At 54.7% G+C, this 14,904-nt stretch overlaps 1 protein-coding gene across 2 annotated transcripts in view; it reads left to right on the top strand.

Annotated features, from left to right (window-relative positions):
• The first annotated feature begins 3,435 nt into the window (after positions 1-3,435).
• AGO2 (argonaute RISC catalytic component 2) overlaps positions 3,436-14,904 on the top strand; it is a 122,220-nt gene continuing 110,751 nt past the window's right edge. Inside the window, exons 1-2 of one of the 2 annotated variants that reach the window (XM_012461189.3) lie at positions 4,984-5,577; positions 6,151-6,248. Coding sequence is in view for 1 of the 2 variants with exons in the window: in XM_064384628.1 (XP_064240698.1) it covers positions 3,453-3,474 (22 nt within the window). In the remaining variant the exon portion in view is untranslated. Of the gene's footprint in view, positions 3,475-4,983; positions 5,578-6,150; positions 6,249-14,904 lie in introns of those variants that run through there. The other variant, XM_064384628.1, reaches the window with a different exon arrangement.

Raw genomic sequence — 14,904 nt, 5'->3', positions numbered from 1 at the left:
GGCAACAGGGTGAGACCCTGCCTAGAGAAAACAAAAACAAAAAAATAAGGTCGGGTGGGTGGCTCATGCCTGTAATCCCAGGACTTTGAGGGGGTCAAGGTGGGAGAATCACTTGGGCCGAGCAGTTCAATACCAACCTAAGCAACACGGCGAGACCTGTCTCTACAAAAGTTTTTAAAAGTTAGCCAGGCATGGTGGCGTGTGCCTGTGGTCCCAGCTACTCAGGAGGCTGAGGTGGGAGGATCACCTGAGCCTCAGAAGTCGAGGCTGCAGTGGGCTGTGTTCTTGCCACTACACTTTCGCTTCGGTGATCCTGTCTCAAAGTACATATTACTCAAAGAATCATAGACTATTAGAGCTGGAAGGGATCACAGCAGACCTTTACCTCCGCTTCCTAAACGACGCTCCGTGGAACCTTGAGGTACCTGGTGAGAAAAGGGTTCTGTGGCCAAAGGCTTACGGACAGGCTGCATGCTGTCTCATCCCGCTTCTTCCTCTTTATACAAGCATGATTCTTCACACCTTGCTAAAGGCTCTGAGAAGGCCTGCAGACAATAAACTTTTGTTTGATCCAGTGCTTCCCAATTTACTTGACTTCACAAAGCTTCTTTAATCATGTGCAGAACATGTTTTAGGAACAAATGATTTATTCCAGTGCGAGCATTTTAGTCTTGAAGAAACAAATGCCCCCAGAGCCAAGGGCTTTCTCAGCCCCGTGGCCTCAGGAGCTTGCTCTGTGCTTTCCCTCCCTCCTCCTTTCTCACTCCTTGTGAGTTGGCGCTCTAGACGGGGTGCACCCAGTGTGCAGAGCTGCAGGCCAGGCTGCCGCAGATGTCCTTGGCTGTGATTAGAGCCCACGGTCTTATCAAAGCATCAGGATCCTAAAACAAGGAGGAAGGAGTGGTGTCAGGGAGAAACACTGGGCTCAGAAAACCCAGAGTTGGCGCAGTCACCATCCTGGCCTGAGATGTGAGTCTGGGGAAGAGAGCAGCAAGGGCTGGAGTGGTGTCCCAGCAAGCACCGAGGCGCAGTCAGATGAATGAAGCAGGTTCACTTATGGCAGGAGACGCAGCAGGCAGAGGGGACTGCAGGGCTCAGCTCCCTTGTGGGTGGTGGATCTGTTAGCCATGCTGGGTGAGGAACGCCGGGAAGAAACGCAGCTTGGGAGGAGGGTAGAGATGGGGCTGCAGGAAGCGGGAATTCCTGAACACAGGTGTGGAGGGTGGAAACCTGGAGAGGATGGGCTTATCTAGGAGGAGAGCAGAAGGGAACCCCGTGCCCCCAGGGTGAACCCAGCGACTGGCTGGGCCTTGGGGAAGGGGAAGGGGCAGGCAGCAATGGCACCCCTCCGCCAGCAGACGGCGTCAGTGTCAGCCATCCAAAGAGAAGTGACACAGTGAAGCCCTCGGAGACATTATCTTGCCTTCTGGAACTAAATCCTTGCAACAAAGTTCCCCAAAGCAGTGTTCAGAGGAGCAGCAGGCAGGCCAGCGATGCCAGAGGCTTCTGGGCCCCTGCTGAGGCATGCAGTAGCTGACAGAGGGCAGATGGGCCTCAGGGATTTCCAGCGGAAACGAGTTTTGTGGATGTGTGAGGGAGACAGAGGCAGAGAGGGCGAGCACCTGCGAAATGGGTAGACTGATGAGGGTGCACGGCTCATAAACAGGAAAGTGATAATATTCATGACTATTTAAACGCTCCCGTGAAATTCTGTAGCAAAGGTACGGAAACGTAGATCAAAGGGAGAAGTGCAGTTTCAGGGATGACTGCCGAATGAAGGGCGGCAGGGCAGGAAGGAACAGGCCTGGCACCCCCGAGTCTCCCAGGGGCCCTGCTGAGGTCGCAGCCCACCCCCGCCCCAGCTGTAACCACCATCTGACACTTACAGTAACCACCTTCTTGCTCTTCTGTGGATTATTTACTACTTAATGATGCATCCCTAAACAATGCAGTTTAACTTGGCCCGTTTTGGGATTTCTGTGAAAGGCTAGACCCAGTCCTATGACTATGGCCACACACCGTTTCTCCATCCTGCTCTCCGCGGCTATTCAGAGCTGGGCGGTCCTGGCCGCGATGCACAACGCCATGCCCGCTCCCACCCGGGTTTCCTGGTGCTCATAAATACACATTGCAGGAGCACGTTTTCCATCAGCAGCTTGGTGAAGACTGATGTCCTGTGGAGTTTTCGGAGGAAGCGCTGGTTCTGCACTTCTCCAGGGCTGTCCTCCAAGACTGCAGAAAGCTAGTGACCACCCCACCCTACCGGCTGCGGAGCTCCTGGCAGTCAGGACTCGCGTGGATTCTTCATCCGGACCCGGAACAGGGCCTTGCACCCCACATGCAGACAGCTCACGCTCCCAGGGTGAAGGAATGCGCCGGGAAATCTGGGAAAAGGAGCGAGTCCCTTTTGATTGTGGCTCACCCTCCGCCTTCTAACCCTCCACCTCTTAGGGGAGAAAAGAGGTAACCACAGGAGGGCTTTTCCAGGAAAGCCTTCGAAAGACAGACGGAGTGGGGGGGAATACAGAAATGCTCGGAGGCGCACGACGGTTCCAGGAGGCCCCTGGGGAGCGCTTGGGGAGGCTCCTGACCGCTGGGATGAGAGTGACCGCCGATCTGACCCCTGATTCCAGCTACAATTTACTAAAAACTTCTTAGACTTTCTAGGTGCTTTGAACGGATTCTCCGGGTTCTAGGGCCGCGCCGGGAGGTGGCGGTGTGGTCCTGCGCGAGCGTTCAAGTTCAAGCTCCGGGCTGGGAGGGGGCCTCCCGACCTTCGCGTTTCTGTAGTAACTTAAAGAGCCAGGCTGGGGGCCGGGGGGCCGAGGGAGGGAGGGTCCTGTCCCCCCGGGGCGGCAGGGAAGGCGAGGTGCGTGGGCTCCTCCCGGCTCCGGCGGCCCAGCCAGGGGGCCCCGCTCCTCCCCCGCGTCTGGATGAAGCTGCTTTTCTGGGGGGGGCCAGGAAGGGTCCCCGGGTCCGCGCCCGCCCCCGCGCCACACCGGCCGCGTTCCCGCCGGCGGCTCCCACCGCCCGGCGAGGTCCCCAGACCCCTCCCCGGGTCCCCGCCCCAGGCCCCGCCAGACCCGGTGCCGCCGCCGCCGCCGCCGCGGACCCCGCCCGCGCGCCCGGCCCCGCTCCCCTCCCTCTCCCCCCGCGAGCGCGCGCCCGGCCCCGCTCCCCTCCCTCTCCCCCCGCGAGCGCGCGCCCGCCGCCGGCCCCGCTCCCCTCCCCCTCCCCCTCCCCCTCCCTCCTCCCCCGCCCCTCCCGCTCCCGCTCCCGCTCCCGCCGCCGCCTCCGCCCGCCGCCCCGGCTGCGTCGGGTAAACCTGTTTAGCTAGGCGGCCGCGCCGGGGCGGATCGTGCGGCCGGCGGCTCCCTCGCGGCTCGCGGCGTCGGGGCCCGTGGCGCGCGCGCGGCCGCCCCTCGGCCCCGGAGTCCCTCGGCGGCGCCACCATGTACTCGGGAGCCGGCCCCGGTGAGTCCTCGCGCTGGGGGCGCCCGCCCGGCCGTTCGCGCGCTCCTCCCCGCGGCGCCGGCGATTGGCGGGCCTGGCGTGGGCCGCGGGGTCGGGGCGGCGGGGCCGGAGCGGGCGGGCCGCGGGCCGGGCTCGGGGGGCGGCGGTGGCGGGGCCGGGCCGGCCGTTTTCTGGGCCCCGCGGAGGACGCGCAGCCCCGGCCTCCTCGGTCCCAGCGAGTCGTCGGGGCGCCCCGCGCGGCCTGGGCACCTCCCCCGCGCCTCGGGCCCGCGTCCCCGCGTCCTCGCATCCCCGCCCGGGGCCCGGCGGGCTGGGGCTGGGGCCGGGGCCGAGGCGGCCGCCGCGTGTAGGCCCGAGGCCCGGAGCGCCCCGCTTGGCCCGGCCTCGCTGGCCCGGGCGGGGATGGGGGCGCCGCAGCCCGGCCCGGCCCGGTTCTAAGCGCCCGAGCGGGTGGAGGCCGGGTCGGGGCGCGCACGGCCGGGAGGGGAGGGGGCTGCGCGAGTCCCGACCCCGGCCGCGGCGAGTGTGGGGCGCGCTCAGTCTCAGTGGTGGTCCGTCTTGTTGCCAGCACTTTTTCGGCCCCCTTTCCCAAGGAAAGTCTGGAAATGCTGAATTTTGGCCAATTCCTGTAGTTAGGACTGTCGCCTGGAAGGGGGAGGACGCGGCTCCCCGGAACCCTCAGACTGCGTGCGCGGCGCCTTCTCATTCCAGACGCGCTGGCCTCCCCATTCAAGTGCTAATTCCTTTTACAGTTTCCTGGGAGAGGTGCGGCGAGGTGGGTTCCGGTAGCACCCCTTTTCCTAGCCGGCCTTTCTCTGGAAAAGTTCTAAAAAACTTAAACAGCCACACATTGTTTTTCTTTTTAAATGCAGAGTAGAAGGCGGTTTCCTCGCTGGGCCAAGAAAATGGTCAAGCGTTCTCCTGCTTTTGGCGTGCTCCCGCCAGGCACGTGGCTCCTGGCTCGCCCAGCCCGCCTGGCCGCTGGGACGGGGCACCGCCTGCTCCCCTTTGTCCGCCGGGCCCCAGCCGGGCCGCAAGAGGCGCAGGCCCCGCCGGACTCCGCGCTTGTTTACCCGGCCGGGCAAGGAGGCTCGCATTCCCGATGCTGCCCTCGCTGCTCCACACCGGCCCCAAATTGTGGGGTCCGGAAGGCCTCCTGGTCCACTTGGGTCCGTTGATGGTGGCCCCCACTGGGGTTCTTGACTCTATGCCTTGCGAATGCCGCGTCTTTTTCCTGATGTCACTTAGAAAGCTTCTCTAAGGTGGAGTCTGACCAACTTTTCAACTTGTAAGGGCTCTCAACAGTTTGATTGAAGACTGGTTTTCCCCCTTCACTCGTGTGGGGCCACAGTCCTGGGGCCGATGCCGGCCTCTGGAGGCCCTGGGTGGCCAGGCCCCCTGGTGGGAAGGGACCGGGCATCCCCTCATGTGGAGCTGGGACCTTCCAGCGCCTTCTTGTAGAGGAACCCAGCAAACGTGGGCCTGACAACACTACATTTTTTCAGGTTATCAGTTTTAAAAGTTGGAGGCCCAGAACAAGTGAAGACACTTGAGGAACGTAGAGGTCGAGGCTTCCGTGTTGTGTTTTGCGTGCTGCTTCACTCTGCTTGCTGAAGTTGGTGGTGGTTGTGAAGACAGACGGCAGAGGCTCACAGAGGTTGAGAACGTCACCAAGGTCACCCGGCAGCTAGTGAGCGTCGGACCACTGACCCGACTTCCCAGCTGGTTCTCTGGGTGCTCTTCTCAGGGCGGTGCCTTTCAGGGCCTATGACCTTGACCCACAGTAAGAAGTCCCTGTTGGGGCTGGACTGGACCAGCACCTCCCCGCGTACCTGCCATTGACAGTGGGGCTTCAGGAAGCAACCCCAGCTCCCGGCTGTACTGTATGCGCTGCCCTGGGATGCTGTCTTGTCGATTTCATTTGTCAGTGTACCTTGGCCCTCAGTATCCGCAGGCTCGTTTCTGTCACTAGTTGGAGATTGTTGCTGTGACACGGGCCTGGTAGGGAGCAGACCGTCTGGAACAGGACAGTGGTTGAAAGAATGGATGTGTCTGCAGGATAATTCATAGCTAATGGCAGGATGGAATGAACCCAAGTTTCAGGTTGTACAAACGTGCTGTAATTATAAGGCTGTGGTGCAGTTCAGTTTTATTCTACACACTAAGGCTTTAATTTTGTTTAAAAGGAATTTTTGTGCTAGCCTTTTCCTTGAGACTTTTTAATCGTGTATTTTCTAATTTAGAATTATAGGACATTTCAGTTTGAAAAATTACAAATAGTTTTGCTATTTGCAATTGTAACACCCTTACTAGGCAACTTACTAATTTAAAAAACAGTTCACAATAGCTCTACAATCTGCCAGTCACAAACAAATACTGTTACGTATGTGAATGCATGTTTAGAATCTGAAGTTAGGAATGTGACTGCTTTTTCATTGTTTTGAACTGAGTTAGCTGTTTAGGATGGGTGGATTCGCCAGTGACCTTGAACCTTCATAGATGAACACACTAGGTTTTTGTGTGTTTAACCATTCGAAGGCCTTGACCTGTGTCTAGAGGTTGCCTGCTCCGGGGGATTGTTTTGGTTTTGCTTTTAAGCTCCTCCTGTGTTACACCCCTCAGATTTGCCACAAAGTAACCTCTGTGACATCTAAGACTTGACTGTTGTCTAACTAGGATTGTGACTTTGAGAAGAACTGACCTTCACTGTGGTTTATAGCGCCGTGTAATTCCTCCTGCCTCCTCTCCGCTGATCTCCAGTGGTCCCCATGAAGGTATGGCCAGTTCTCCCAATACTGGTGCCCATTCACCCTGACAGGTTATCACCTTCTACTCTTGGGGCAGCTGACGAGGCCCACTTGTGCAGGGTCGCCCATGGGTCTTTGATAAACCTTGGGGAGGAATTTCAGTAAGTGCATAGGAGGAAAAGACATGAACGCTTCCAAACTTCTCAAACCTGTGCAATTTTAAGAAGCAGAATTAGGTTTTAACTTACAGTTTCCAAGTCAAAAGTGTTCACAGTGCCAGGTGGGCTTATTCTCTCTGATGTGTGCAGGGAATGCGCTCCTATAATGGTCCAGTCTGATAAAATGTGGTTTTGTTTCATAAATCATTATTGTGAATCCTCAAAACATAACATTTGAGTTTTAAAAATGGTTACTGTTGTGGCCGGGCACGGTGGCTCATGCCTGTAATCTCAGCACTTTGGGAGGTCAAGGCGGGTGAATCATGAGATCAGGAGATTGAGACCATCCTAGCTAACATGGTGAAACCCTGTCTCTGTTTAAAAAAAGAAAAATATGGCCAGGCGAGGTGGCTTACGCCTATAATCCCAGCACTTTGGGAGGCTGAGGCGGGTGGATCACCAGGTCAAGCGATTGAGACCATGCTGGTCAACATGGTGAAACCCCGTCTCTACTAAAAATACAAAAATTAGCTGGGCATGGTGGTGTGCACCTGTAGTCCCAGCTACTTGGGAGGCTGAGGCAGGAAAATTGCTTGAACCCAGGAGGCAGAGGTTGCGGTGAGCCGAGATCACGCCATTGCACTCCAGCCTGGGCAACAAGTGAAACTCGGTCTCAAAAGAAAAGAAAAGAAAAATAGAAAAAATTAAGCGGGCGTAGTGGTGGGCGACTGCAGTCACAGCTACTCGGGAGGCTGAGGCAGGAGAATCACTTGAACCTGGGAGGTGGAGGTTGCAGTGAGCCAAGATCGTGCCACTGCACTCCAGCCTGGGCAACAGCGGGAGACTTTGTCTCAAAAAAAAAAAAAAAAAGTTACTGAAAAGACACAAAAGTAGAGTGATTTAATATCCCTCCCATTTATCCATTACCAAGCTTCAACAATCATCAAGGTTCTCCACATTTGCTTCAAATAATGCTCCTTTTCTTTGTGGACATTTTCCAAAGTGAATTGCAGACCTGACATTTAACCTCGATATTTAAGTACGCGTATCTCAGAAGCGTGGAGACGTTCTGAACATAGCCCAGTGCCGTTATCACAGTTAACAGTCTGTGATCAGTTTCTCTCATTTTCTCAGAAGTGTGTTTACAGTTGGGTGCTTTGGATCCTGAATTTTAACAAAAGTTCACACACACATTTGGGTCTCTGCCTTCCACTTTTTTTTTTTTTTAAAGACAGGGTTTTACCATGTTGGTCAGGCTGGTCTTGAACTCCTGACCTCAGGTGATCCACCCGCCTTGGCCTCCAAAGTGCTTGGATTACAGGCGTGAGCCACCATGCCTGGCCTCTCTGCCTTCCGCTTCTAAAGCTAGCCCACCCTCACTCTTCTCCCTGCATTTGACTTGATATATTTATTTTATTATTATTATTTTTTGAGACAGAGTTTTGCTCTTGTTGCTCAGGGTGGAATGCAATGGCAAAGTTTCGGTTCACTGCAAACTCTACTTCCCGAGTTCAAGCGATTCTTTTTCCTCAGCCTCCTAGGTAGCTGGAATTACAGGCACCCGTGACAATGCCTGGCTAATTTTTGTATTTTTAGTAGAGATGGGATTTCATCATGTTAGCCAGTCTGATCTCGAACTCCTGACCTCAGGTGATCCGCCCATCTCAGCCTCCCAAAGTGCTGGGATTACAGGCATGAGCCACCGTGCCCGGCCTATGTCTTTTAAAATCTCTTTTCTTCAGAGCATTCGTGCCTCCCCTCCCCACCCCATTCATTTGCTCGTTAGTGGTTCTAGAAAGAACCCCGTTGCTCCAGGTCTTTGTGTTTTGGTCTCTGTTTTGTTGAGAGGGGCTCTTTGGAGACCCGGTTGCACATGGTTTTAATTCTGACACGTTTATCTTGAGCGGTGTTTTTTGTTTTGTTTCTAAGACTTGGGGTCTCTCTCTGTTGCCCAAGCTGGAGTGCAGTCGCACGGTCATGGCTTGCTGCAGCCTCGAGCTCCTGGGCACAGCCGTCCTCCCACCTCAGCCTCCCTAGTACCTGAGACTACAGACATGTGCTGCGATGCCCAGCTCAGGTTTTGTACTTTTTGGGGGCTGGAGCCCTCACGTGTTGCCCAGGCTGTGAAGCAGAGTTTCGGGGCAGGCCCCTTTGCATCTTCGGTTTTCAGCTGCAGCAGAATCCTTTCTGTGGTCCTCTTTCAGCAGAAGCGACACTGGAACCTGTGGAAAATATGGAGGATAACTGGAGAGTCCTGCGCAGTTTAGCCCTTAGAATTATTTCAAATAAGAGGGCTTTTTCTTGCCAGCGTTGGATTGGGAAGGGCTCCCTCCATCACTCCCCTCTGCCCTTATCGTTTGCGGCCGGCTCTGCGCTTCGCATCGTAGCTATCTCCTCACCGGGGATCTGCTGGCCACGCCGCGCATTCGGAGCCCCAAGCCTGCTGCCGTGGTCAGGGGCCCGCACGCCTTCGCTGTAGCCACTAGTCTAACTCTTTCCTTTAAGAACTTGAAACCACTTTGTTCTCTGGTCCTTTACACTTTGTGACCAAATCACCAGCCCTTCCAGTTTCTCTCTCCATAGAGCTGTGCCCGGGGGAGTAGATGCTTTATCATCTGCACTGAGAGGTTTCTCTGGGGCACTGGGCACAGACACAAGAACTGTCCACGCAAAGCAAGGTGGACAGGTCTCTCAGATCCATGCATTTTTACAACCTGGGGCTTGTAGATAGCTTAAAACTGAACAGGCTTGAACGTTTTGAACTTGCTTCACTCCTCATGGCAGTGCACTTCCTGAAATCCTCATGAAATCTGATGGGCGTGAGTGTGGTGTCATTGAGAGGTGGACTCTGGTTCTTTCCGAAGGGTGCTGATGCGTGTCCCCATTGTGAGCTGGGAGAAGCAGCGTGCGGGAGGTGGGCCAGGCCTCCCTCTGTCTGCCAGGAACCAGGCTCTGTGGGTATTCGATCAAGAACTGGAAGCCCCACCTCTTTCTTTCTTTCTTTTTTTCTTTTCTTTCTCCCTTTCCTTTCCCTTTCTTTCTTTCTTTTTTCTTTTCTTTTCTGTTTTTTTTTTGTGTTTGTTTTTTTTTGAGACGGAGTTTCACTCTTGTTACCCAGGCTGGAGTGCAATGGCGCGATCTCGGCTCACCACAACCTCCGCCTCCTGGGTTCAAGCAATTCTCCTGCCTCAGCCTCCCGAGTAGCTGGGACTACAGGCGTGCACCACCATGCCCAGCTAATTTTTGTATTTTTAGTAGAGAAGGGGTTTCACCATGTTGACCAGGATGGTCTCGATCTCTTGACCTCGTGATCTGCCCACCTCAGCCTCCCAAAGTGCTGGGATTATAGGCGTGAGCCTCCGCACCCAGCTTCTTTCTTTTTTTTAAACACAAGGTCTCACTCTTATGGCCCAGGCTGGAATGCAGTGGTGCAATCAAGTCTCACTGCAGCTGTGACCTCCCAGGCTCAGGATATCCTCCCACCTCAGCCCTCCTGGGCAGCCTCCCAAGTAGACTGCAGGTATGCACCACTGTGCCTAGCTAATTTTTTGTAGAGATGGCATTTTCCCTATGTTGCCCAGGCTGGTCTGGAACTCCTGGACTCAAGTGATCCACCTGCCTTGGCCTCCCAAAGTGCTGGGGTTACAAGCGTGAGCCGCCGTGCCCAGCCCCCACCTTTTCATCTTCTCACTGCCCTCGAGGTGGACAGACAGGCATCTGGTCAGAGCTGCGACCCATCCACATCTTGTGTGGTCTCAGTTTTCTTGCCTGTAGAGTGTGGACTTTGGCCTCTCCAACGTTACTCCCCCGATGCAGTGACTCTCCTGCCTTCCGACCTGGCCAGGCTGAGGGGCATGGGCGCCTGCGCTGAAGGAGAGCGGCGTATTCCCCACGAATTGTTAGTCTTCATGCTCTGACCCAGGACAGAAGAGAAGGTGCTGGAGGCCTGCAGTGACAGCCAGAGCCTGTCACGTCAGCTACAGATCCTGGCTTCTAGGGTTTCTTGCAGTGTTTCTTTTCCTGTTTGATGGGTCAAAAAAATCCATGATGCCCAGAGTCAGACATTTATTATTATTTAAAACTTTTATTTATTTATTTAGAGACAGAGTCTCGCTCTTTCATCCAATCTGGAGTGCAGTGGTGCAATCTTGGCTCACTGCAATCTCCAACTCTAAGGTTCACGTGATTCTTGTGCCTCAGCCTCCTGAGTAGCTGGGATTACTGGCGTGTGCCACCACATCTGGCTAATTTTATTTGTATTTTTAGTAGAGACAAGGTTTCACCATGTTGCCCAGACAGGTCTCGAATTCCTGACCTCCGGTGATCCACCTACCTCCCAAGGTGCTGGGATTACAGGTGTGAGCCACCATGCCCGGCTTATTATTATTACTATTATTATTATTCTGAGATGGGGGTCTTACTCTGTCACCCAGGCTAGAGTGCAGTGGCACAGTCACGGCTCACTGCAGCCCTGACTTCCTGGGCTCAAACGGTCCTCCCACCTCCACCTCCCAAGAAGCTGGAATTATTTTTTGTAGAGATGGGGTTCTTTCTGTGTTGCCCAGGCTAGTCTCTCTCCTGGCTTCAAGTAATCCTCCCGCCTTGGCCTCCCAAGGTGTGGGGATTACAGGTGTGAGCCACCACACCCAGCCCAGAGTTAAGCATTCCTTAGCAGCATCTGTGCTGCCTAACACTGCAGAATATTATGGAGATGCACGGGGAATAGAAAAACACCTGCAGACACACACATGCACACAGGTGTGTAACACACACATGTACACATGCACACCTGTATGCGACACACATGCACATAGGCACATAACACACAGACACATGCACACAGGCATGTAACACATGCACACAGGTTTGTAACACGTACACACATGCACACTGGTATGTAACATGTACACACGCCCACCTGTATGCAACACACAGGCACACACATGCAGACAGGCATGCAACACAGACATGCCCATGCACACAATTATGTGAGACATGTACACAGTGCACAAGGCATGTTACACGTGTACACACACATGCACGTGACACATGCACACAGGTATGTAACAGGCATGTACACTCACACCGGTATGTAACACGTACACATGCACGCAGTATATGACACATGTACATAGGTACGTAACAGACACATGCACACAGGTACGTAACATGCACACACATGCACACAGTATATGACACACATGCACACAGGTATGTAACATGCACACACATGCACGCAGGTATGTAACATGCACACATGCACACAGGTACGTAACAGGCACACATGCACACATGTATGTAACACATGTGCACACAGTATATGACACACATGTACACACATGCACACAGGTACGTGACACAGGCACACACATGCACACAGGTTTGTGACACAGGCACACACATGCACACAGGTACGTGACACAGGCACACGCACACAGGTATGTGACACAGGCACACACGCACACAGATATGTAAGACATGTACACACCTGCACGCAGTATATGACACACATATACACACATGCACACAGGTATGTAACACACATGCAAGTGCTTGTACCTCCATGTTCCTGGCTCCCTGGTGGTGCTGCTGTCCTCCTCATGCCTGGGGCCTCACTCTCACGGGTGTTTGTTCCCTGGGGAAGCAAATGTGGCTCAGGATGCAGCGCATCTGGCAGCCCCAAGGAGGCGGTGGGTCAGGGCAGGCTGGGTTGGGCTCTGGGTGTGGGGCCTGCCCACAGCTGGTGCCCAGTCAGTGGGCGCTGCGGCCAGGGAAGGAGGAACCATACTCACCTGAGAGCTTCTTCCAGTCTCTGCCCCTGAAGACCTAGGACATTGATTCTGCAGATGTTCCAGGAGATTGCCCAGGAGGCTGGTTTGGGACCCACTGTTTTGGGGTGGGGTGGGAGAGGAAGCAGAAGCCCTGGAGCCGCACCGGGAGCATCCTCCTGGGGAGTGGATTCGAGGGAGGGAGGGAGGTGCCCATGCCAGAAACCTGGAGGACAGCCCCAAGACAGTGGGACCAGCAGCCTGGGGGGTGCATCTGTAGGAGACAGCATGTTGGGGGTCCAAGAGGGGACTTTGTGGTGGCCTCCTTTACTGATGAAGCATGGAGTTCTAAGTGACTGCCATGCTTGTGTGCAGCGCCGCCTGTGGTTCTGTGTTGCCGTGAACTCAGCTAGTCCACCACCAGGCGGAAGGGGGCTTCTGAAGGTGATTACTGGGGGCTTCAGTAAATGCGATAAAGATTGGCCAGTACCTGTTTTTAAGAACCTATACCCCAAAACAAACAGAACTGTAGCAAGGCTTAGAAACAGCCAGACTCAGGAACCCAGGTGGTTCCCAGCCCGAATCTCTTACTCTAATTGACATCCATCTTGGGAAAGTCCTACTGGGCAGTAACTCAGGGCAATGTTGTCGTTTTCCAAGTCATTTCTGAGTGATTCAGCTCTGGGTTTTGTCCTTAGAGAGTCAGTGTTCTCTGCTGCCAGAGGCAGCCACTAGAAACTTTGATCTTGTAGCTGCACATAAAAAGATCAAAAGCTAAAGTTCACAGGTCGTAGTCATTTGAGATGTTTGTCAGCTTTGACTCAGTGTGAGTTTGACTTGCTAGCGTCGTGGTGACTTGCCGGAGGAGCTTACACCAGTACTCGTGTTCAGGTGGTCAGAGGACTCGCGGGTGCTTCGCCTGTTTCTTTTTTGCTTTGTTTCGTTTTTGTTTTTCTTTGGAGACGGAGTTTCTTTGTCTCCCAGGCTGGAGCGCAGTGGCGCGATCTCGGCTCACCGCAACCTCCACCTCCCAGGTTCAACCGATTCTCCTGCCTCAGCCTCCTGAGTAGCTGGGATTACAGGCATGCGCCACCATGCCTGGCTTATTTTTTGTATTTTTAGTAGAGACAGAGTTTCTCCACGTTGGTCTCAAACTCCCAACCTTAGGTGACCTGCCTGCCTCAGCCTCCCAAAGTGTTGGGATTACAGGCCTGAGCCACCATGCGTGGCCTGCTTTGTCCTGTTTCTTTTTGAGCTTTGATAATGTAAGGACCCTCCCATGGGACCCACTTTCCCAAGCGTCTCTGGTCAGTCTTGCTCTAAGTGAGCGTATGCAGGGTGAGATGGTAGCAGGCGCTGAGCGTAAATGGGGAGCTCTTTAGCCCCTGCTTCGGGGTGGGTGTCTGAGTCCCAGTTATGATTGATCTGTGCCCCATTTGTGTGGCATTTGATGTGCTTGGAGACCGGGACACCCGTTCTGGTCTGAGCACCACCCTGTGCTCATGTGCAGGCTGAACAGTGGGAATGAGAAGCGTGGCGAGGCCCTGGGGGATGGCGGCCTCCCTGCCCCTCAAGCCAGCAAGCCGGGCATCATTTGTTTTATGTTTTTTGCAGGGACAAAGGAATTAATAGAATAACACAAGTGAAAAATGCAGAGAAAGCAAAGGAAGAGGCCAAGAGTGATGAGAGGGGTGACTTGGAACAAATCTGTGTGGAGCTGCTTGAGCTCTTGGGAGTGGCCGGGGGATCATGTGACTTTGCAGAATGCCCGCCTCAGCGTGACACCACCCAGATCGTAGGCTCAGGTCAGGGCCCCCTCTCCGGGATCCTGGCCACATGACGGACAGCTCCCTTCACCTCTCTGAACCTCAGTCTCCTCTTCGTAGAGTGTGGAAACTCGTGGTGGTGGTGCTTTGATCAGATGAGATGATGCAGGCGACCTGCAGTTGCATCCCACATGCAGGCCGTCAGAAGGCCCCTGCTTGATGGCGACTGTCACTGCTACAGTGGTAGGGTGTTACTCTGCCTGACAGGAGGGCCGGGGTTCCTTCTCCCTTTGACCCTCTTTGTTGACCTCTAGGTCTTCACTTTGCAAGCAGGGAAGGATAAGAAAACATTTAAAAAGGCTTATCTCTGATAAATAACACTCACATGTCTGGTGTCCACAGCACCCTTGAGAGGCTCAGGCCAGGGACACAGAAGACAGCCTGTGTTACTCAGAGCTCACTTCTATACAGACCCAAGTACTCCAGACCCCGTCCCGCCTCTGCACATGGGACCCCAACAGCACTCGTAGACAGGAGTTGTGCCCCTCAGGTCGGGAACCCAGCGGTAGCCGGAAGGACTAGCAGCCGTGTGCTGCTCATGGCTTCCCTGTGGTGGCTTGAGTGGTCCCGTTGGTGACTGGGGCAGGGGGGACCTTGCTTGGCACGCTTTGGTCCCTGTGTGAGCTGCTGCTTTGTGAAGTGTGCAGTTGGCGAGATGCTGAAACGCGTGGCTCACTGCAAGAATGGTCGCGTTAGGTGTGGATGGGTTCTCAGTGCTGAGACTCACTGATCACCTTCACTTCGCTGTCGGCCCCGGAAGCTCTTTCGGGCGTGGTCCCCGTTCTGTGAGGCTCCCCTAAGAAGTGCAGAGCGTTCTCTTGGAATGTTCTGGAACATTTGAGGGTGATCCCATGGGCATAGCCTGACCATTCCAGGACCAGCAGGTGAACGCGGGATCCGGGTCGGGGACGTGCATAGTAGAGTTGGCGGG

This window comes from Aotus nancymaae, unplaced genomic scaffold (genome assembly GCF_030222135.1).
Source record: "Aotus nancymaae isolate 86718 unplaced genomic scaffold, 86718_ANA_hifiasm-v0.15.2.pri h1tg000036l, whole genome shotgun sequence".
NCBI lineage: Eukaryota > Metazoa > Chordata > Mammalia > Primates > Aotidae > Aotus > Aotus nancymaae.
This window is presented reverse-complemented; position numbering and strand designations above follow the sequence as displayed.